The 10,658-nt window shown below is 33.2% G+C and overlaps 1 protein-coding gene across 1 annotated transcript; it reads right to left on the reverse strand.

The window, feature by feature from the left end:
- Positions 1 to 2,273: 2,273 nt before the first annotated feature.
- LOC114280077 (dirigent protein 5) lies at positions 2,274 to 2,825 on the reverse strand. The gene has a single exon (XM_028222404.2). The coding sequence runs from the start codon at positions 2,823 to 2,825 to the stop codon at positions 2,274 to 2,276; it is 552 nt and encodes a 183-aa protein (XP_028078205.1).
- Positions 2,826 to 10,658: the final 7,833 nt, after the last annotated feature.

Below are 10,658 nucleotides of genomic sequence, written 5' to 3' on the forward strand. Positions count from 1 at the left end.
GAACATCCTAGATTATCCTGGAAAAGCCTACCATGTACTACACTAGTGTGGAGAGTTCTAGAATGTAGTAGATAGGGTAGTTGTCCTAGACAGTTCTATGGAATGTTCTAGATGAGAGTTTGTAGCCCTTGGATCAAAATGATCTGGGCCGTCCATTGAGGAGGGGGATGGCTATATAAGGGTGAGGGATCTCATTTGCTAGGCACCTAGAGACCTGGAGATCCAAGAGAGCTCTAAAAGTAAAGCACTTTGAGTGTGAGTGTGAGAGCCTTGTAAGCTTTGTACATGACTATACTTGTAAATGTTAACTTGTATAGTGAAGGCATTCTTCCACCTAAACTGTGTGTGTTAGTGTGGTTGACTGGCATTCTTCCACCTAAACTGCGTGTGTTAGTGTGGTTGAGTGGATAAGGCTAACTTAGATGCAACCAAGAGGGTTGAGAGGCATCTAAGGCCGCACGGTAGGCTTGCGAAGTCTAAGTCCGTGACACAAGGCTCTAGTGGCATTTCAATTAAAAAAAGTGTCACTTCACTACAACAAAAATGTCACTACATCAAATTTATACTTTAGTGACACTACACTAGTGGCTTGTTTTTAGAAAATGCCACAAAAATAAAAATTGGCATTAAATGTTTTGGAAAAACGCCACAAAACTACAAACATATAAGGCTCTAGTAGCATTTCAATAAAGAAATGCCACATCAATTTTATGGCATTTTATAAAATAATGACACAAAAAATTATGTTCATGACATTTACCAACAGATGCCATTAAACTTTAGTAGCAATGGCATTTTTTAAAAAATGTCAGGACACTAGGTAGGTGCAAATTACTTTTTATGACACTTAGGTGAAAAGTGTCATAAACAAATATTTTATAGCATTTTGAGAAATGCCACTAAGCCAAAAACTTTCCAAGCTTATAATGGCATTTTTGAAAAAAACAAAAAATACCAATATATTTTCTAAATTTTTAAAATGCAGTAAATGATTAAAAATAAATAAATTAAACTCAATATACACTACAAGAAAAAGTACATTCGACGACTAAATTTCCTGACAAAAAAAAAAATGGTCGCTGAAAGTATAGCTTTCAGCGACCAAAACAACATTAGTAGCCAAAAGTAAAGCTTTTTGGCGACTAAACAATTTTAGTAGCCAAAAGTCTACAATTAGCGACTAAAACTAAGTTTGGCCACTGATTATATGGGTTTTAGTGATTAAAAAATTTTTAGTAGCCCAAAGTAAAATTTTTTAGCAACTAAAAAAATTTAGTAGCCAAAAGTCTATAATTGATGACTAAAAATAAGTTTGGTCGCTGATTATATGTGTTTTATCGACTAAAAAAATTTTAGTAGCCAAAAGTAAAGCTTTTTGGTGACTAAAAAAATTTTAGTAGCCAAAAGTCTACAATTGGCGACTAAAAAATAAGTTTTGTCGCCAAAAGTGGTCATTTTTGGCGCGGGAGAACTAAAATCCTAAGGCGGGAATTAAATTTTTTGGCCACCAAAATTTTGGTAGTTGAAAGTGCATCTTCGGCGACCAAATCCGATTTTGGTCGACAAAAGTTAAGTTTTTTAGCAACTAAAAAATAATTAGTAGCCAAAAATATAGAATTGGCGACTAAAAAATATTTTTAGTCGCCAAAAGTGGTATTTTTTTATTTTTCTAGTAAATTGTTTATTTTACATAAATTATGTTCAATAAAATAATTATGTTTATACATATACTTTTGTATTAATATGGATGTATGCATTATATAAATAATATATGTTGCATATATAATCATGTGGTGCTATAGAGATGTAGTGGGAATAGTGTGGTGTATAAGGTTTATGGTGCGGGAAGTTGGCGGTTCGAGTCTCCGCAAGAGTGGATCAAATTGTTCTACAACGAATTATCGTCACAAATGGCACTTGATAACGTCACAAATAGTGTCGCTAACTCTTTTTTTAATGGCGCTTGATAGTGCCACAAATGATATCTACCATGACATCAAAATGTCATTGAAAGTTTTTAGCCACGATGGTGTAGTGGCACTTGCAAGTATCTACCGTGACACTAGTATCTATCGTGGCACGGATACAAATGGCACTTGTTCAAAATGTCACAAGACTAAAAAATGTCATTAAACCAATAGTTTTGTGACACTTTCAAATGTCACTAAACTAAGAAAATGTTGTAGTAATGGAGATTATTAATATTTAAACATACCCTCTCGTAGATTACGGTATGCATATCATATCATCAAAGATACTAACCAATAATCAGTCTAGTAACACTCATACAATTTAATATCCATCTCCAGCCGAAAATAATCAGCACCCTCAAAAGTATCGGTCCGAAACGTTGCAATCCCTCTAGCCATGAAGAAATCACCAGTCTCTCCCACCACCAAAAGATCCCTAGTCTCCTCACCCATTATATCTGCACCCATAATGTTAATAGTACCATTATATTTTGTGGAATTGAATACCAAAGTGTATGCAAACCAAGCATTGTAAGTTGTCTTCATGTCGTAGAAATAGAACCCTTGTGCTCGCGCCACTGGGGATGAAACAAAGTCGTTGTCGACTGTCATGGGATCATCGAACACAACCAACATGCCAAAGTTGAAGTTACCAAGTTTGGTTGCGTTGGCGACAGTGGCAGCTGTGGCATTGGACACGTTCGTGCCATTGAACATGGTGTCGTGGTAGAAGAGCTTGAGGCGGTTGCAGGGTTCGTTTTGGTTGAGTTTTTTTGAGTGACCCAGAAAAATGGATGATGTGAGGAGGAGGACGAAGAAAAGCATGCAGCAAGATTTTCCCATGAGGGTTGTCATGGCTATTATGTTTGGTTGGGAATAATGGTTTTTGCCTAAGACCAATCATTCTTATTTATTGCCACTTTTTACAGTTTGTTCTGTCAGTAAGTTCTTGGGGTTTCGGCTAGGGAATATACCCCTTTAGATTGGAAGGGATTGGCTCCATGTCTAATCCATTGTAGAGTTTATTGTTTGGTTGAGAATTTATAGATATCCGTCTATAAATTTCATATATATTGAAATATTGTGTCATTGGAGATATGGGATAAAAATGGTGAGATTGGAATTAAGTTGGAAAATGACACAATCGTCCTCCAAGTATTTGATTTCATTATGTATTATATTTAGTAAAATAAAATAAAATATAAAAATCTCAAGTAAAAAAAAAACAAAATAAAATAATTTAATTTTTATTGATGTTTATTGATTAAATTTTTAAAATAAATTTTCATAGATGTTTTATTGATGTATTATTTTAAATTTTTGTTGATATTTTATTTCATTTCATTATTTAATTTTTATTGATTTTTTTATTTAATTTCATTATTTAATATTTAATATTTATTAAAAATAAATTTTTTAAAAATTTTATTCTGAAAATAATATAAATTTTTATTGATGTTTTATTTATTTCATTTCGTTAATTAAATAAAATAAATTTATTTAATTTTTTAAAAATAAAATAAAATAAATTTTTATTTAACTTAGCCAAAAAAATATATTAAAATAATAAAGGCTAATTAGTATTGCTATTACTTACTAAACAATTGAAAAAGGTAAAATTGTCCGTTGAGCATTTATCATTCTTTATAATATTCCAATCAAACATTGGATTCAATAAAATAGTCGTTTTTAGACATCTAATTTCATGTGAAAACAAATATGGGATGCACATCATTTCTAACCAAATAATCAAGAGACTATATATCCTAAGATTAATAGTTCGATAGATTACAATCTCTCATATGTAGTCCGTCCAAACAAGCATGACCTTTAGGTGTCATGGTCATACATGTTTGAGTAGGGTAGATTCTAACCTATGTTACATCTATTTTTAAAAATAAATTAAATATTTATGTCGGATGCTCATATTTGGATAAGGATTTTTTAAAATATATTAAATATTCGTGGGATGCTCCTATTTGGATAAGGGTGTGAGATATATGTTTGATATTTTTCATTAGGCACTTCTTATATATTTGTATTTAATACTTTTTATATGTATCATTTGTTATGTAATTGCTATAAAACACCTTTGATATTGCATGTTAATTTCATAGGAGCAATTTGGGAACGTGATAAAAAGTCAGGTTTTTGGCTTTTTACCAAGTTCTCCCAAAAAAGTCACAAAAAAAGTAAAAAAAAACAATTTTTTTATTAACTTTCCGAAACACTTACCATTTTATCTCTCATAATTAAGAATATAAAAATATGACTCTTTTTTGCCTAGTCCGCGTACCCTTAAATTTGAAATTTGATGAGTGAGATCTCTAGATATGCACCCGCACTAGAGACACTCATATCCGAGTCTATGTAACATAGATTCTAACCACTCAATCGGCATATCCTAAATTATTGAACAACTATTATATCTTGTAATTTTTTTTTTATTATTATTATAGTGAAATTCACAATAGCAGTGAACGTAATCTTAGTTTTGGGATGAATTGTGTAAATCTTTGTGTTATTTGTATGTGTGTTTGATTTATCGATTTTTGTTATTATTTTTATTTGTGTTTCATGTCTTACTGATTCTAATTAGGTATATTAATTCTTAACAATATCTTTATAATTGATTAATTTATAATTTTTATGTATTCACCCAATTTTTTTTTTATTTTTTATTTTTTAATGAGATTCATACTACCAATGGTGGAGTCATAAAATTAAATTAGAGGGGGCACTTATTAATTATAATATTGAAAATTTTTACAAAAATATTTCAAATATTTTTTTATAATTGACTTCAAGAAAGATAAAAAACTTAATGTTATTTGTAACCAGTGTATCATGGACAATACAAAAATAGTTATAGATATAAGTCTCAAAATAATTTATATAATAACAAAGTAATTTTTTTTTTAATCCAAAATTTGAATAAAAATTTAATATAATGGTAATGCCACGTCATCATTAACATGTGATATCACAAACCAATAATAAAGAAACACATAAAGGATGAACCCATATGTTAGTGACTAACAATCCAATAGATTCTATATATTCATAGTGAGATTAATTATATTTGCATGTCAATAATGATAGGCATCACCGTTACCTTGAATTTTTTTTAAAAAAAATTTCATAGATATATAATAATATAATTTATTACAGTCTATTCATTTTCAATCAAAACCATTATAATTGTTCTCATAATTTTAAAAATGTCATTGACATTTCACTCTAAATAATATTTTTTGTAAATTTTTTTATTTAAAATATTTTGTTTATATTTGCAAAAAATAGAAAAAAAAAATCAAAAACCAGGGAGGGAACGTGACCATCTTGGTCCCTCTATACCTCAATCCCTGGAAACTATCATGTGATGAGAAATTATGACGTCATTTGCGAATTGATTATTTTAATTATTTTTTAATTTTTTTTATAAAAAAACATACAAAAAAAATTAAAAAGAAAATTTAACTTTTTTGTTCATTACTTTTTTGTTACGGTCCATTCCTTCCATTTGGTTTTATTGGCATGGAATATTATTGAATCAGTCATCATTGCATTTAACATTTATTCATTTTCATTCGTTTACATGCAATGTTATCGGTTAAAACGAAAAGTTTACATTGTTTTAGAGCAACTCAAATGTTGAACCGTGAAAATGACATGCCAAAATAAAAAATTTACGTGTCACAATATTTAAAAATATTCAAATTTAACAACATCATTTCAATAGGAGAAATATTATTAGAAATGATAGAGACCCATTTTTTTTGACCTCCACAGATACATATGAGTGAGTAATAGGAGGAAAAAAACAAACAAAAAACAAAAAGTAAAAAATTGACTAATTCCAATACATTAGGGGTGGTGGGCGTATAACAAAAAGGTAGTCTCAACCTTTTTCCAAATATTATTTCACCTAATTTCTTTTAAAAAAAAGAAAAATACATATAACGTTTGTGGCTCTCATTAAGAGAAACATAAATGAGAACCTAATCAAAATTAGAGAATACATGATACAAGATATGACGCTGCAAAATTTTAAATAACTATAATATTATAAATTCAGAAATTTTATCTAGAAATTATATGAAAATATCAATATATGGTTTAGATTCATTCTGTATAAAGATCTCACAATATATATATATATATATATATATATATATATATTCTTTGCCTATCATTTCTAATAATATTATTAGGCGTGCAGGGTGTTTGGCGTGCAGGCGTGCAAGGTGCTTGGGTCCGGCGTGGGGCTCAAAAGTTTGTGTATGAGTGTTCGGCATTGGGCGTGCATAGGAATGGCAACGGGGCGGGGCGGGGCGGGGCGGGGATCACACTTCCCGTCCCCGATCTCCGATGGTGAAAATCTCTCTGTCCCCGGCCCCGATCCCCGACGGGGACCCTATCACCGTCCCCGCCCCCGTCCCCTAACGGGGATCGGGTTTCCCCGACCCCGCAAATTCCCCGGCTAAAAAAAAAAAATCAATTTCATCTCATCATCATCAACATCAACATCAACAAAAAAATTAGAGTTCGGAAAATTTTAAATAAAAAATTATATGTACATATATTACGTTTAAAATCAAAAAAAAAATTAGAATCAGAAAATTTCATCCCAACTGTTGCTCATCATCATCATCATAGATCTGTAGAACATTTAAAATCAGAACAAAAAAAATTATGTTTCAACATTAAAAAATTTGTTTCATCAACAATCATCCTAACATCAACATCAACAAAAACCAACCTGTATATATATATATATATATTACGTTGATTGGAGAGGAGAGCCGAGCAACAGTTGCGGCTTGAGAACAAACACGAAGAAGCCATGGCTAAGAGTTCGCGGCAGCAGCAAACACAAAGAAGCCATCACGGTGGTGCGATCATCGCGGTGCTTAGATCTAGGGTAGAGTCGCTGTTCAGATCTGGGGAGGCGAAACTCTTCCAACCAGCAGCGGTGAGGGAGGGACGGAGGATCAGCGCCGTCAAACTAGGGAGGATTGGAGCGAGGGAGGGAGGGAGGATCGGCGAAGGAGAGGAGGCGAAACCCTAGAGAGAGAGAGAGAGAGAGAAGAGAGAGCAGCTGTGTGTGTTGTGTGTGAGTGTGGTCAGCCAAAACCTTACACACACACATGCATATGTTATATATAAGCAGGGGCAAAGTAGTAAATTCACATCGGGGCAACCGGGCCGGGGTCAGGCCGGGTCCGGGACTGAAACATGTATCCCCGTCCCCGGCCCAATTATCACCGGGGATTTAATTTTTAATACCATCCTCGGCTCGGCGGGGGTATTTTTCGGGGAATAACCACTCAATTCGGGGTCGGGGGATCGGGTCCCCGTCGGGCCGGGTTTCGATTGCCATCTCTAGACGTGCAGGAGTCCGGATCGTCTGCCGTGGTTTCCTGCTACGGCTCCTGCGACGGTCCAAAACGACGTCGTTTTGGAAACCCCCCATTTTTTTTTTCTCTCTATCTCTCTCAAACGTTTGAGAACCAAACCTAACAAAAGTATTTTCTGTTACAAGATCCTCGAAATGCTGGGTTATGTTTGGATTCAGCTTCAGTTTCACTTGCAGGATCACAAATTGTCGCAAAATTGAATGTGAATTCACATCCAGAAGGTGGATTTTACTCATAATACTTCAGAAATTCTTCCATCATTCTCCACACTGCTCAGCTTCCCTCCCAGTGTAAGTCCCTTCCCATTTTCCACGTCTTTCACATCTGATCTGGGTCTCTCTTCAATCGCTTTTGAATCGTAGAGCACCTCACGAACAGATGAACAAAGAGATGAAGTCGCCACTGATGATCAAACAGCTAGGGGATGGAGATGGCGACAGCGACGGCGATGACGGCGAAGACACCTGAAATCCAAATATAAAAATATGAAAAAAATGAATCAATTTCCGTGGAAAGTAAACAACAAAAATGGAACTTCAATTTTTCAATCATAGAAAAGAAAAGAAAAAAATTGATCCTGGGTTTGGTTAGCTTCAGCATTTTTTGGTTCTTGAGGATCATAGAAAATAGAAAGAAAGATGGGTTTTTTTGGGTTTGTAGAAACAATCAAAGAGGAGAGAGAAAAGCAAGAAGGAAGGTAAATGAATTTGTTCCATGTTTCTTCTTCTTCTCCTTTGATCCTTCTTCTCAGTTGCATCTGGTTTTTTTTTTTTTTTTTTTTTTTTTTGGTGGGGGAAAGTTTGGCCCCAAACCCAATCCCCTCTTTGATTTCTCCTTTGGCTTGTTCATCTCTATCATTAAGCAACAAAGCCAACACAGCCTCTCTTTCTCCTCTTTGTTTTGTTAGCTTCACAGATTCCTCATTTTCCTCTCTCTCTCTCACCTCTCTGTTTTGTTAGGTTTGGTTCTCAAACGTTTGAGAGAGAAAAGAAAAGAGAAAGGAAAGAAAAAAAAAAGGTCCAAAATGACGTCGTTTTGGACCGCTGCAAGAGCCGCAGCACGAAACCGCGGCAGACGATCCGGACTCGGCGTGCAGTGTATCAGGCGATGGGCGTGCAGTGTTTCAGGCGTGCAGGGTGGTTATGCTTCAGTGTTGTGTGGGGCTCAAGAGTTTGTAGTGTTGTTTTTATTTGTTTTTTAAAATATAAAATCGTGAGGCTAAGGGGTTGGTTGTAAAGACGTGAGTAGCAGTAGTAGGAGAGTGAGTTTTTACTCTTCGAATCTCTCTCATAGTGTTTTTTTCCTTGTACCTTCAAATTTCATGTTTTTAATGAAATTTTTTCTTTGCCGATCAAAAAAAAAAAATATATATATATATATATATTTTTACCTCCATCACATACTCCATTCTTAATCCAAATGTGAGATTGTAAATCTAGATTATCAGACTTACAGTTTTAATAATTCTAATAGCAACTGATCGAAACTCTATTTTTTTAATGTAAAATTATTATATTATAGTTATAGAAAAGGTTATAATAACAATAATTGCATTAGATTCGATTTTATAAGGACAAAAGTGTCTTGATCCAATCGTGTATGAAAGATTAAAAGTCTTGTCATTGTAATATTTATAACTGAGAGTTCACAGATATTTTTAAATGAGTGGCTAGATTTGGAATTGATTGACTGGACTCACAGGATTTTTCAAATTCAAAGAACACACATACTTGCTCATATGTCCAAATCCAAAAATAATAATCGCCATGACACAGACTCCCACTATTCCCTCCCCCCTCCACCCTCCACCCCCCACCCCCCACCCCCACACCCACCCCCACACACACGTGTGAAGATTAATGATTGAAAAAAAAAAAAAAAAATTTAACCAATCACTACCCATTGGGGATCCTGGGGATCTCCGCAGTGAGAGTCCCAAGCATTATACAATAATAATACACTCAAATACGATCAAAAACAGACCTGGGAGGCATTTTGGGAACATGCTAAAAAAGTCAATTTTTTGACTTTTTAGTTTTTTTACACAAAAAAACCACAAAAAACCAACTTTTTTAGCTAAAAAAAAAAGACCAAAAAAGTCAAAAAGTTAAATTTTTACGAACTTCCCAAAACACCATTGTATTAAATTGCTTTGTTTCTTATGTTGTGCCATTCATTAGAAATCGAATCTATTGCTATGGTTTTTGAAAAATTATAATCGGAATTGAACTGCTATTATAATTGAATCAAAAAAATAATTCGATTCAATTTAATTTGACAGTTGTAAAAATTGTATATAACAAGAAATATTATATATATATATATATATTTTACAATAGCAAACATATTAATAACAATTAATTGGGGATTTTTTTTAGGGTCCCTAGTATTAGGATTTTATAGCATAAAAGACATCCAATATTTTCAAAATATCTAAGGTCTCTCAATATCGATCCAGAGAAATTTTGATCCTAGAATTTCTCGGGACTTCCCAGAAAAATTCTCTCTAGAGAAATTCTGGAGTTCCCAAAGAATATCTTTGGGTTTAAACAAGAAAAAATTGAAATTTCTCTTGCTTTCTCTATTCACAGAGAATTTCTATGTCTTTGTTCATATATTTCTCTGTGTTTATTCATAATTTTAAACCAAAAAAAATTATTTTACCCAAACCATAGAAATTTAAATTAAACCACAAATTTCTTTGTGTTTGTTCACAATTTTAAACTAGAGAAAATTCTTCACAATCTCAAGCTAGTGAAAATTGTTTACAATCATTTCCCTAACTGGGCGTGAGAGCAGGCATAAATAGTTGTTCAAAGAGAGGATTCATTGTAAATGCTATATCAATAGAAAACTCATTCAATTGTTCATAAGAAAAATAAATAATAGAAATTACTTACAGGAAATTTACTAGGCAACTGGGCTGAATTCTAGGTACCTTCCTGATGGGATTGGTCGATTAGAGCTTTGTTTGGAAAGATATAGTGGAATTGGGATAATGGTCAGCCATTAATGGCAAACCATCTTTAGGGTTCGGCAAATGACAAGCCAAAAACATGAGTAGATATAGGGATTCTTCAGATATACCTTCCTTGATAGATTGTTGGACTTTCTTCCAATCTTGTAGGACATGTGTTTGATCAATGTAGAACTTGAATCGAACATACTCATTCTTTAGGATATCCTCCAAATCGAAAAGTTCTTTTCGGTGAGTTTGGAGCTTTTATCTCTACTATTTGAATTGGTATTGGAATTGGAATTGGAACCG

This window comes from Camellia sinensis, chromosome 13 (genome assembly GCF_055761805.1).
Source record: "Camellia sinensis isolate YWXY chromosome 13, ASM5576180v1, whole genome shotgun sequence".
Classification (NCBI taxonomy): Eukaryota; Viridiplantae; Streptophyta; class Magnoliopsida; order Ericales; family Theaceae; genus Camellia; species Camellia sinensis.

What these genes read in the sequence shown, in the direction of transcription:
- LOC114280077 (XM_028222404.2), bottom strand. Translation starts at nt 2,825, where the DNA reads ATGACAACCCTCATGGGAAAATCTTGCTGCATGCTTTTCTTCGTCCTC.